The following is a 13,262-nucleotide window of genomic DNA, read 5'->3' on the forward strand; positions in this document are numbered from 1 at the left end:
CATTCATTTTTCAAAATTCAATACTTTTCTGAAGTCTAGAACTGTTTTATATCCTGAATTGTTGACAAAACAAAAGGGAAAAAATCAGGGGGTGTTCCGGCCCGCACATGGGCCCGCCCTGAAGGGCGTGTTGGGGAGCGAGGGGATGCACGCGACCGGTTTCCGACACACGGGTCGCCGAGTAGGAGGTCCCATCGACGATGATCTGTACAAATGCACCATGACTTGCACGTGCTCTAGGCCACCTCCCATCCAATTCTCCTGTCGTTCCGTCGCTGTTCTGCTATTCCAGGTTCACCGCCGCCAGTAGATCATCCGCGCACTCGACTTCGATAAGCGACAACGTCGTCGCGCAGGCGGTTTCTTGAACCTGAGGGTGTTCAACGGGCGCAATAACTTGTATTCGCTTCGACGCTTGGACCTCTCTAAGGTCGACTTGTTCTACCAGACACCTGAAGAAGCGGCCACGCACACCAAGGTGGTGACGACGCTCACGCCCGCCAAGGCGTCGACGCCCAACACAAGGAGAATCTGCAAGGCTGACTTAGAGATGGCGGCACCCAAGATCAAGCCGCCGACAACCCTGGTGACTGTGAGGCCGCCAGTCCTTCTGGACGTTCATTCGCTCTGTGACTTTCTTCGTGACAACATTGGAGAACAAGGTCATCGTCGCCGACCACGCCAACTACATCTTCCGCTTCGACACCGATACTGACTTCGTGCTCACCATGTCGAGCCTACACGAGCAAAAGAACATGGCAGTCTCCCTGCCCGGCACTGCGACGTCCTCCCGCTGCCACCTTTCATCATCCACAACAAGCACACCTCCGTCAGCCCCTACGTCGTCATTAGCAGCGACACCATCGGTTATGCCGAGGACATCGGCACCTACTTTCCACACCATGACTCGCGAGTGAAGAAAGACCAACGACTAGCTCATGTCGTTCCACGACAAAGGCGGACTACGCCCCGGAGCTCAGGCTCTGGTTCGGTGTTTATCGCCACTTCTCCTATGTCGTCGAACTCTTCGACGTCGTAAGAGGGGAGGAGCCACCGGCTGAGGAGATTCAGATATGGGTGGATGGTGACCTGCCAAAGGAGTGGCACCCGAGCACTGGTCTCAACACTGATGTCAAGGTTAAGATCGCGGACTTCGATCTTGGTATCTTAATTTCTCCCTGTGTAAAACTTCATTTATAAAAATTTAGAGAGAGGGAGGGAGGGATGGATATTGGGCCTCCGGTTGGTTGGTTGGTTGCAGATCCAATATCCGACTTGGGAGAAAGAGAAATTACCTCCGCCTGCCACTCTCCTCTCATCTCTCTCCCTCTCCCTGCGACGAGCGAGCGAGCGGCTCCCCTCCCCTCGCCTCCCCTAGGGTTTCGCCCTCCGCCGTCCCCGTCCCCGACCACCTCCGCCGCCGCGGCCCACCCCCACCGAGCTCCCACGCTGCCAGATCCGCCGCCCAGGCCCCGCTCTCGCCGCCTCCGCCGGCCTCCAGCTTCGGGACAAGCTGAGCTTCACCTAGATCGGGACAGACAAGGTGCGCATTTCGTCCTTCTCATCACTCTATGTATGTATGTATGTATGGATTCCTCAGCCGCCGCCGACTTTCGCTATATTTTCATTATTACTACTGTAGCTAACAAAGAGTACAATAAGCTTAAGCTCCAAGCAAGTTAGTTAGTTAGTTACCTGGTGAGTGAGCGACTGACTGACTGACTTTGGCCAAATTTTCCGACATGTCTTAGTTTGTGATGCGGTAATGCTCGTTTATTTAGCATTCAGATTCACTAGTCAATTTGTGAATGCCATGCTGCATTCCTTGTTGTACAAATGATGCCGCACATGCTCTGAGTGATGCAGCTTTATGCTTTGGAAGACACACACACACACACACACACACACACACACACACACACACACACATATATATATATATATATATATGATTGACCCTGCCTATATTCTATGAAACATCATGGTTAGCCACTTGACGTTCCGCGACTTCTCTCTTTCTCCATGTCATAGTTGACCCATGAATCACATCATATGGTCTTTGTGTCTTGTCTCCGATAAAGCTTAATTCGTTCAGTAATTTTGGTTTTACTGTATGATTAAATGCTAAATGAGTAAAAGATGAGCATTGAGTCACAATCCTTGTTTATCTTCGTGCAGGTTCTTCTGGATGATGTCAACTTATCTGAACAAGTTATGGACCTGATATTCTATCTGCTGTCCGTTCTGTCCCACTGGAAGAAGGTTCGGCAACCACCAAATTATTTATTGAGGGCGGCATGCTTTTACTTAACTGTTACCATTTCATTACTAATTTCTGGTAACAGCTATTGTTCTGAATTAGGAAGATCATCTCGGCGCTTCTCCCTTCATACATTCATCACTTGTAGCAGGAAATCTTCATCTGATGACAAATTACTTCTCATCTCTGTGGCATGAACTTGTTCATATTCTTCTTGCACATCCAAAGGTAAGTAGTAGGTAACCCATATGGTAATTTAGTGATTATTTCGTTCCATGGCTTGATTCTGAATAAACAGTGAAATATAAAAGCATATAACTAGCTTCCAGAATTTATAACATGTTAATGTTTAAATTCTACTCCCTCCATCCCATAATATAAGATCATTTTTTACACTATGATAGTGTCAAAAAAATGTCTTATATTATGGGGCGGAGAGAGTATTTTTTAACCTTGCCCCTATTTTGCATTGCTTTTGATTTCTGAACTCCCAGATTTTGTTGTTCTTCATCATCACGGTCAACTTTTCTGTAATAATCTTGTTGCGCTGCATGTTGTTTCATAAATGATAATGACATGTTTATCGCTGGTTTTGTCCTCATCCTGAATAGAATTTGTAACATATTGCGGAGTGTCAACTCTTTTCTTAGAGATTCCAATCAAATTCATTTATACTTGTGGTGTTTTGTGGTTCAACCAGATTAGTAACAAGTGTAGATTACAGGCTGAAATTCATTTATCGCTGGTTTTGTGATTCCAATCTGAGCTAAAATTAGTAGTATTCCTAAAATGTGCCAACTTCTGCGCTATATTATTACAGGCTGTTATCCGCAGGCATCATTTTATTATATAATACTAAGAGATTATGTTTAGTATTTAAACCTTTAGCTATTCTACTGGGTTATCTGAACCTTAGTTGCTGATAAGTTTTTGCTGACTACTGTTTAGTTATTGATTCCTGTTTCGTTTATACATCTCAGTAGAAAGATATTTCGGTAGAAAAAAAGCAAACACCTGACCTTCTCCTAGTTCTTTCTTTGTGTACTCCCTGGATCACTATGGCATCCTTTGATATGAATGTTATACCAGCAAGACATAGATCTGCCTGTTAGGTACTTTGTATTCAATCTGCTCATCTCTGTTAATATTTGCTGTTTTGTGGTCAGGTTGATATCTTTTTGGATGTAGCCTTTGATAGTCTGCACGAAGATATGAGGTTATTGAGTGTCAGGCTATCAACATTGGGCACCAAATCCTTTCCTGTTGGCCCTTTTGACTCACAATTCACTTACTTCATATGCCAGCAGTGCGAAGCATCATTGCAATTTCTTTTGTCACTGTGCCAGCAGAAGTTATTCTGAGATCGTATTTTAAAAAACAAGGTCCCGCATATCCCTATGCGTCTCATTTCCTTGTATTTTTTTTGAAATACATTTCCTTGCATTTTTAGTTCCACTGTTAAGGGAACAACTGCTGAATGTGAGCTCCTTTTCTTCTTTATGATTTATAAAGATATACTTGTTTCGGCATACTGATCAGTGATGCAAATAGAATTATATCACACTAACTCATAATTGTTCTCTCCCTAAAAAAAACTCATTACTTGTTCTCCAGTTTTAGTTCAATTCCATCTCGTTACCCCCTTGCATAAGATTTCCAGAAAATAGATTAACTGATTAACCTAGACTAATCTAGTGTGCGGAATAATACTTTAATTTAGTGACACATACATCTTCCTTTCTTTTCTACTAAAAGAAGTGAGTATGTACTCAAATATGTTACTGTTTCTGTATATCATTACATCGTGTATGCCCTCGGAGGATATTGACTTAAGAAGTTACTAAATGCAGGAGCTCTGTAGAAATGGAGGTATACTGTCACTCTCGTTCACAATATTGAAGTTAGGTGTTCCAGAATGGCTGAAAGGATCAACTGATATCGCTTCTTCCATTTCCAGACAGAAGGCTAAAATCCTTTCTATCGTAAGTTTGTCATGAGTCTTAAATTACTTTGTTTAATCCAAGTACTGCTACTGTCTACTGCCAGTGTTGAGTTCATAACTAGCGTGAATCTGAAAGTATTTCTTACCTCGATGAAGTCGCCACTTTACCAAAGAGCATGCAACTAGGGCTGGAGGTTAGTTCTCCTAGGTCTGACCACAGCTGGGGTTGAAATTACTCCTTTTCTGCAGCATCTGAAAATATCATTTGGGTCCTATCAAATTTATCACAATGATTACTGCAGGTTCTTGATTTGCTGAAGATCGCATTTGGAAGAAAACAAAAACCTGCTGCCGGTTCCCATGATAAGAGTTACCCCGTGGGTTCTAACCTTCCTTCATAACTAATACTGTAAGCTTTGAAACCGACTGCTTTTAACACCTACCTAGAGTTATATATAGTCTTTTTGCAACTGCAAAACTGTTACTAATTCAATTCTGTTCATCTTTTCTGTAGATTCCCTTTCTGACACAAATTTTGGCGACTCCTCATGATGAGTTTGTCTCGAGTTGGTGCTCTGTCGATCTGCCAGTGATAGAAGATGATGCTAATCTGGATTATGATCCATTTGGTGCAGCTGACTGGCACTGTTAGCTGCTTCAAATATGCTGACTGAAGCTAAAGTTAACTATTCATGCAATTTTCGCTCTATCAGCATGCCTTCAATACAATATGCAGACAAGAACATCCTGTGTGGTGAAAATAATAGCAAATTTGCACGTCTTTGTTCCAAACATATGCGAAGGTCAGAACTTCTCTTAGTTGCTATGAGATGCCGTATGATTTTTTGTGTGACCTTGTTAAACGCAAGTTCCGTTGTCATGCATGTTAACAGAGCAAGAAAGAGACCTCTTTCTTCAGAAATTCCAGAAATACTTGTTATCAGAGAGTCCCAAGCCATCATTGGACCATCCAGGCAGCTGATGAGATCACTATAGTTTGTACAAACTTGGGTACAATCACTTGTATTTTTGTTTTATAATTTGTTGTGATTATGTTAATTCATCGCATTGCATATCTAACGTCTCCTTTTGCTGGTTTTGCAGGATCTTTGTCCCATTATGCTAAATCATTAATCCCTGGTAACTTGTTAAATGAGGAAGATGTGCAACTATTAAGGTGGGTAATGTCATTTTGAGTGGTCCTTGGTGTGCCACATAGAAACAATATTCTTTATACTTTTCTTGTTGTATGCCTGATTGGTTTAAATTTGTTGCCCTCACCTGGCAACTTCTTTGTTGATGCTTCTCTAAGCTTTACCTTTCCTCTCTGCAGTGATTTTGCTTATAAGTTGCAACGTTGGTGTAAATCGCAAGTTGGACAGAGAATATCGCAGGTTTGTTTGCTTTACTCATTGGTCTCAAACATCATACCAAAGCATTATGTTTAGGCTCTCTGTTCTCTGGTTCTCAAGGGATAATCTGTAAAATTAGTAAATTACATTTCTGCAAGTATAGTTTTAAAGTGTATAATGTCGTCAGGCAAATTCATTGTTTCTTTTGTATGGCTGGTGTGATGGGTGTGCTCAATGTGTAAAATAGAAAATAGCCTGGAACCATGCATTGGGTGCCAGCTTCATACTTCTTAGCAGTCTACTCAAAAGTTTTTGCCAGTACCTCGTTTTCTTATGTTAGATGATTTCATTATGTGATGTTTTAGGTGGCAAAAAGTGACGTCACATCAGAAATGAAGGGCTAGTGTTCCAGATCCCAATATGGATGGCCCTCCTAAGGTAACATTATCGATTACATTAATATTAGCCATTGACTTGGTAATGTATTTGATCCCAATCCAAAATTGATGCTAGCAGGATGTGCAAAACATCGAAGAGTCTATGGCGACGCCCCCCATGAAACAAGATGGAAATGCTAGGGATGAGACTCCAAGAAACCGTGCCACTACAAATGGTGGGGTCCTGCAAAATTCAGTCGGTCAGAACCTAATCCATCTTGGCGTTGCGAGGACGACTAGCGCGGGCTATCCGGGTCCCAGTACTGCTACCAGCATGGAGGTCCCACGCTGCAGAAGTGTAGACCATTTCAAAACACCAGAACCTAGCAAGGAAAGTGGTCTCCGGGACGAGGATGAGAGGCACCCTGCTAGTAGTAGGAGGAGAGGAAAGAAGCAAACCATCATGAATGACGGGCAGGTAAATGAAATTGAGAATGCTCTGGTTGATGAGCCCGAGATGCATAAGAATGCCGCTTCCCTTCAGACATGGGCAGAGAAGCTGAGTGGGCTTTGTCTGATTAATTAATGAAAATGCGTCCTTGCTTTTCAGGGTGCGGAGATCACATCATCGCAACTAAAGAATTGGTAAGGTGAAATTATCCGTCTTCTTTCCTAGGAATGTACTGTTGCATAATATAACCAGCTCTTAGTCCTTCAAATTTCGTTATTCCTGTATCATACAGATTTTCTTTTGTGCCTGCATTCTGTATCTGTTTGTAATAATAGGCTTTTATTTTAAATTCTATCTAGGCTGAAGAACAGAAAAGCCAAGCTTGCTCGTATCGCGAAAGAAAGAGGAGTGCCATACGATGGCGAGGGTGCCGAGTGCCGACAAGTCATCTACACCAGCTACTTCTCAGTTGGGCGACTCCTCAGAGAGTGGTGGTGAGGAGAGCTATTTGCCGCCTTCAAGAGTGCTGAATGCTCTAGGCTTATCCAACTCCAAGGGCAGCAGCAGGCTCGTTACCCCAGACTCCAGCGAGCCAACCACACAAGACATGATGACGAGCCGCCCCGCCCGTTCACAAGGTCAAGGTCATTCGAACCTGGCCGCCCCGTTCTGCTGATGGACAACGAAGGGTGAGATCTTCCAGGTTGAGGGCAGGGCACAGGGAAAGAGCCTGGCGGAGAGCCACATCTGCATCATCGACGTCGCTGAGCTCAAGGTTGAGAAGTGGAGGGAGCTCCGACACCCTTCTGAGGCATCCGGGAGGACTTTCCAGGAGGCGGAGTCGAGGCACGGCGGCGTGATGAGGGTGGCCTGGGATGTCGTCAGGCTTGCTACAGTGGCAACGTAGGGTGGTTGGTTCCCTTTTGTGGTGTCGGGAATGTAGAAAGAAGCTGCCCTCGGTCCCCGTCTGGGCGGGCGGGCGTCGAGAAGGTACAAACAGCGAGTAGAGATGAGAGAAGCTTCGCTGTCAATCTAGGATGTGAAGCCAGCCTTATTGTAACTAGTGTTTGGAGAAAGCCAGCCTCCCTCCCTGTCATCTGTGTATCCTTTCCTTCCTTATGTTGCATCCTCTTGTTAGGGTTTACTAGTTGTGCTATATCCGTCGCATCGCAACGCTGGTATGTTGCCATGTGACACACAAACAAATGTATCTTTGGTTTCTGATAACTGAGAATGTTGATAAGAAACATGCACTTGAGGCGTTTGGGTTCAAACTTTTAGGTCGGGGAAGGATTGGAAGCAGGTGCATTTATCCATATACATGATCACAGGAAATGCGGTTCTAGCGAAAACCTCAAGGTGCTGGTCATGTATCCATCAAGATGCTCAGCCTCATTTAAATTAGAGCACCAAGTGGTGCTGATATTTTCTGCTAATATATTGAAGCTAATGATGCTACCATCTAATCTTGGTGGTCTAATCTTTTGATTCACTGGAAACTTGGCATGGCACCGATTTAAAGTTTAAACAGGTGAACATGACCACCAAACTGGAAGTGTAAACCTACATTGAAATCTTGGGTGTAACATTTTGCATTTTTATTTTTTAAATGAAGTTTGTTTTGGGTTTTGGATGCCATTTTTTTTCGAAAATTTGGGCGGGCTCCAATCCCAAGGAACCTGTTGGTTGACGTCACCCACCCACCAAACCGGAACACTCTCTCTCTCTGACGGGACGCCGGGAGCTGCATCTCAACCGTCCACGGCTGGAACGAAGGCACAGGATCAGCCCGAGCTTTCCTTTCCTTTATAAGAAGGCTGCCACCCCACCCGCTTCTCCCATCGTCATTCTCTCTCTCTCTCTCTCTCTCTCTCTCTCTCTCTCTGTGGAGGGAGGGAGGGAGGCTTCCACTCCGCCCCGCCCCGCCCCGCCGCAGATCGAGACAAAACCCTAGCGGGTGGAGGAACCATGGCCGCCTCCTTCCGCCTCCTCCTCCTGGCTGCCTTGCTGCTCCCGGCCGCCGCCGCCGCCACCTACGGGCCGCAGCCGTGCGAGCCGGCCCTGCTGGCCACCAGGGTAGCCCGGTTCTGCGCGACGGACATCACCTCCGACCTCTGCTGCGACCCGCTGCTGGCCGCCGTCGACCTTCATGGAGGGGCCTGCCTCTGCCGCGTCGCCGCCGAGCCCAAGCTCGCCGCGGCCGGACTCAACGCCACGGGCCTCCTCACCTCCTGCGGGGGACTGCTGCGCGCCGACCTCGCCGCCTGCCATTCCCAAGGTACGCGCGCCTCTCCCGCCCGATCGATCGATGCAGTTCAGTGTTGGATAGATTCGCCGCGCGCGAGGGGTTTTGCTTGTCCTTGTCCTTGTTGGTCTGGTCTGGATCTGGAGTTGCGGTGCCTCGCGATCCTCTCCTCTCCAGCGGTCGTTCGTTTTGCGGTGCTCTCCTCTCCTCTCCTCTCCAGCGGAGGGAGGGAGTCTCTCTACTTTCTTATCCGTCCGTATCGTAGCTGCTCCATCGTCATCGTCTAATCAACTGCTGCTTTGCTTTGCCTTCTGCATGCGGTTTTCGAATTTCGGAATTATTAACTTGTTGTTGTTGTTGTTTGTCGACCATGTACAGCAACAGGAACAGGACCTCACCTGCAGCGCGACGCCCACTCCAAGACCTCACCACGTAATTAAGCAAACCTCCATCGCCTTTCTACTTCCGATTCACCAGCGGCCTCCTCCATCTTAATTATCACTACGGGAATGGTTTTGCAGTTGCAGATGAGGCCACCACCGAGAAGCAGCCGCCTCACCACTCCAAGGCCAAGGCCCCGCTCGCGTCCGCTGCTGTCATCTCCCCGGCGCCACACTCGGGCGCCTCATCGTCCCACCTCCTCTACAGCAGCGCTGTCGTCCGAGACCATGTGTCCGGTACGGTAACTAGCACCAATCCGCATGCTGCAGCTTCCTTAATTACTTACTTTCTGCTGCTGGTGTGGTGTGAATGTGATGATGCACTTGTGTGCTGCTGTACCTAGGCTACTAGCTTCTTGTCTTTGCCAGCAGGGAGGCCTTCACTGAAATATATCACTGAATCACTGAATCACTGAATCCATATGTAGTCGTGCTTGCTTTCTGAATCACTGAATCACTGAATTACTGAATCACTGAATTACTTACATGCTGCAGCTCTATTTCTGAATCACTGAATCCATATGTAGTCGTGCTTGCTTTCTTGCTCATCGAGTGAAACAGAGTCATGATGTTTGGGTTACAGATCGAGTGGCATCTATTTTTGCTCTCCTATGGTTTGTGAATGCAACAGTTAGGTACTGCTTCTATGCTATGCGATCGATATGCTCTGAATCACTACTGCTTCTAGCTCTATTTTTGAAGATGAACTACGTACGTACCCTGCTGCTATGCTGTGTGGTCGACATGCATGGTCTGAATCACTGAATCGATCTGTAGTTGTGCTTAGGACTCCTAGTTGTGCTTGCTTTCTGCTCATGTGTGATGATGCCTCTTCATTTGCTCCTCGATCTATGTCCATTCCATTTGATTTGTGGAGCAACGGTTTAGCTTTCTTCTTCTCTGTAGTGATTGATATATGCATGTTTAGCTTTCTTCGTACCCTGCTGCTATGCTATATATGTGATTGATATGATCTGAATCGATATGTAGTTCTAGTTGCTTTCTGCTCATGTGTGATGATCATGGCTTCTTCTTCATTTGCTAGCTCCTCGATCATTGTTGAACTGTGCTCTGATATATGCATGTTACTGAACTTTTATAACAAATGGTTGAACTTGATCAGGTGCGTACACCAACAAGTGCGCCGCGGAGCAGTTGGCAAACCGGCTAGTGCTAACCTGTGATACAAGCGAGAACACGCCAACTCCAAGTTGCTGCGAGATCATCTCTACGATCATGAAGCAGAGCTGTTTGTGCGAAGTTTGCGAGGAGCCGGAAGTTCGAGCGAGCACACATATGGCGCGAAAACACATTATCTCTTTCTACACCATATGCGGTGGAGAGCAGGTGCTTCCTGGCCAGTGTGGACCGGTTAACTCCCCTCCTCCTCCTGCGACGCTCCAGCAGCCACCACCATCTTCATCGCATCGTGGCCGCCGCATATCTGTGTCAACGCTGTTGCCTTCATTGTTAGGCGGCTTTCTTGGTTTACTGGCCATTGCGTATGGAGTATACAGGCTAGTGCAATGGGCCAAGCTGCAGGGTAATCATATTAACACTAATCCCAACTTTTGCTTTGCTTTTCTTTTTTGTTGTGGATGACTGTTTCTCAAGTGCATTGTCATGGCCTGTAAACAAACAGGTTTTCTTGGAGGTGTTGCTCCACCTCCAGGACCAGCCGGGTCCCAGCTCCAGGAGCAGCAGCTGCAGCAGATGAGGGACGCCGCCGCATCCGCAGCAGAGGAACGGCTCGAAAGAGGAGCAGCAGCTGCCCGGGTTGCCGTCTAGACAGCGACCATTCATTGATCAGTTTCTTTGTCGGCTGTCTTTGTGGATCAACTCGATATGATGCATCGTTAGTGGTTGTGTTGAGCTTTTCACCTGCTCGTGCTGGATGCTTAATTGCTTGGGTCGAAAAAAACATGTACTATTGATTTGTCCCAGCTATAACATGTACTCAGGCATTGAGAATTCACTATTTGATCAACAGAGCTGCTTAGCAGTTGTTTGATGCATCGATAGTCAATGTAAACAACAACCACTAATCAGTTAGTAGTAGGCCAAGTATTATATAGACTGTTTCTTGGTATACTTCTTCTTGTCTCTGCTCTTGCAAGCTTGTTCAGCTCAGCTTCTGCCCTTTCTTTCAGCTGCTATTTCTGCTGCCTTTGCTTGAGCTTTTACATGCTCTTTCTCAATTCTTTTCTGAGCCGCATCCTCTGCTTTCTTCAACTGAGCTTCCAACTTGGCCTCTAGAATGGCTACATTCTTGCCTTGGTCTTATCCCTCTGTAGTGCAGAGCAAGCAATTTCTGTGCCATCTCAATGTGTCCATGGATGTTACTCTCCTGTACAACATGAAATAGATTGAGTACAATGCATGAACAAGATGAAATGAACAGTGCCTATAGATAAAATTACCTGAGTAGAGACTGGTTCAGGGTTAGGTGCAGGCGCAGCAGGTGTTGTTGGAACATTTAGTGGTCCTGAATTCGGTGGAACTATAAGCCATTTTTGAACCATTTCTATTATGATCTGGTAGTTCACAGTAGCTGCAGTGCATGCATAATCACCCCCATGCCTTGACAGTAGCTGCAGTCCATTCATCTTCTCCCATTCAGTCCTATCTTTGCAAGGATGTACGTACTATGTTGGCATAGGCTTTCTTGTGCATCTCAATGGAGTAACCCTTGTCCACTAGAGAAGAAGAGGATCAATGTTCTCTTGCCTCACGCAAGCAATGGCATGTGGACAAGGTACTCCTGATTGTTGCCATCGGTTGCAACTACACTTCTTTGTCTTGAGATCAACCACATAGTTAGTACCAGTAGAGCTAAACCTATCTCCAACTGAAAAGAGATTATCACAAAAACTCCCTCAACAAAACAGTTGCTTTAGTACTCTGTATTTTTTTTCAATCAACTTCCTTATCTTATGACATACTAGAACATAAAAGCGCGCGTTGCTGCGCCCGTATATTTTATGGGAATAATAGGAAAAGATTCAATTATATAAGAAAATTTGGACATCACACAATAAGAGAAAGAAAAGGAGCATTTTGTAAAGTACATCAATATACTTTTTTGAGGGAATAGTACATCAATATACTTATGGTGGGGTATACGGGTTTTAAAATTGACACAGGTGACACTGCCATCTAAATTAGCATTTGAATTTCATAGTACAAAAAAGTTTGTCTAGCATTCATTTGGTAAGACATTCGAGTAAGTGGTGGAGCATGTCTCGATGGCACACGTCATTGTCCGGAGCCTTGACATCTTAGATGCTGCACAAAGGAAGCAAATGAATAAAGAATGATGCAATGAAACTATATGTAACCAAATACTCCCGTCCACTTATAACCGGACGGTGATGGAACTCGGGAACGCAACAGCCGGCCACCTTATGCACCATTAAGAAACAGCAAATTAATCAAGCAAACACAGGCTGCAGCACCACATACTTTTGTTTTTTGGAGAACAGCGCCACAGATCAGCCGGCCCAATCGCTCCACGAAGAACTCAGCTCGCGGCCCAACAGCCCGGTTCATGAGAAGGTGCCTAGAAAAACCTGTGGAGCAGCAGCCCTTTTGACGTGTTGGTTTGTCAGCTTGTGCAAGCGGATGAGGCCCAGAGAATGATGCGGGACGATAGAATCATCTGATGCGTTCGTGTGCCTAATCGGACGGCTTAGGACCCAAAATTGATGTGAGGAGGCATAGCTAGCTCAGTTTTACTGTTTAGTAATGACCTGTCCACTTTTCTTCCTCCTTTTGCTTGTTGTAGTGCCTTGTCACACTGCTAGGAAAATGCTTATACATAGAAGTTTACCGGTAGCGCCTGTTTGCCCCCCCCCCACACGCTACTAGCATGTACCAGTAGCGCCTGGTACAAAACGCGCTACTGCTACTGCGTAGCAGCAACGTTGGTTACCCTGGGCTGCATTGTTGTTATGTGGGCCGTAAGGCCAACACGTTAGCCCACTTAGCTGTAGCGTGGGCTGTGCGCCTGCCCCCCCCCTCCCGCACCATCACTTCGATCATCCCATTCCTGTCCCCTCCACCCGCCGCCGCCGACGCGGTTAGGGTTCCTCCTGTTGGAAATATGCCCTAGAGGCAATAATAAAAGATTATTATATTTCCTTGTTCATGATAATTGTCTATTGTTCATGCTATAATTGTATTGTCCGGAAATCGT

General features: G+C 45.9%; 1 protein-coding gene and 1 pseudogene across 1 annotated transcript; both read left to right on the top strand.

Annotated features, from left to right (window-relative positions):
* The window catches only part of LOC125537712, a 16,613-nt pseudogene extending 8,957 nt beyond the window's left edge, over positions 1 to 7,656 (top strand).
* Positions 7,657 to 10,244: 2,588 nt separating this feature from the next.
* LOC125533912 lies at positions 10,245 to 11,057 on the top strand. The gene is made up of 2 exons (XM_048697238.1): positions 10,245 to 10,610; positions 10,710 to 11,057. Exons 1-2 carry the CDS (start codon positions 10,304 to 10,306, stop codon positions 10,853 to 10,855), a joined length of 453 nt encoding a protein of 150 aa, XP_048553195.1. The 5' UTR covers positions 10,245 to 10,303; the 3' UTR covers positions 10,856 to 11,057.
* Positions 11,058 to 13,262: the final 2,205 nt, after the last annotated feature.

Source organism: Triticum urartu, chromosome 2, assembly GCF_003073215.2.
Source record: "Triticum urartu cultivar G1812 chromosome 2, Tu2.1, whole genome shotgun sequence".
NCBI classification, from domain to species: domain Eukaryota; kingdom Viridiplantae; phylum Streptophyta; class Magnoliopsida; order Poales; family Poaceae; genus Triticum; species Triticum urartu.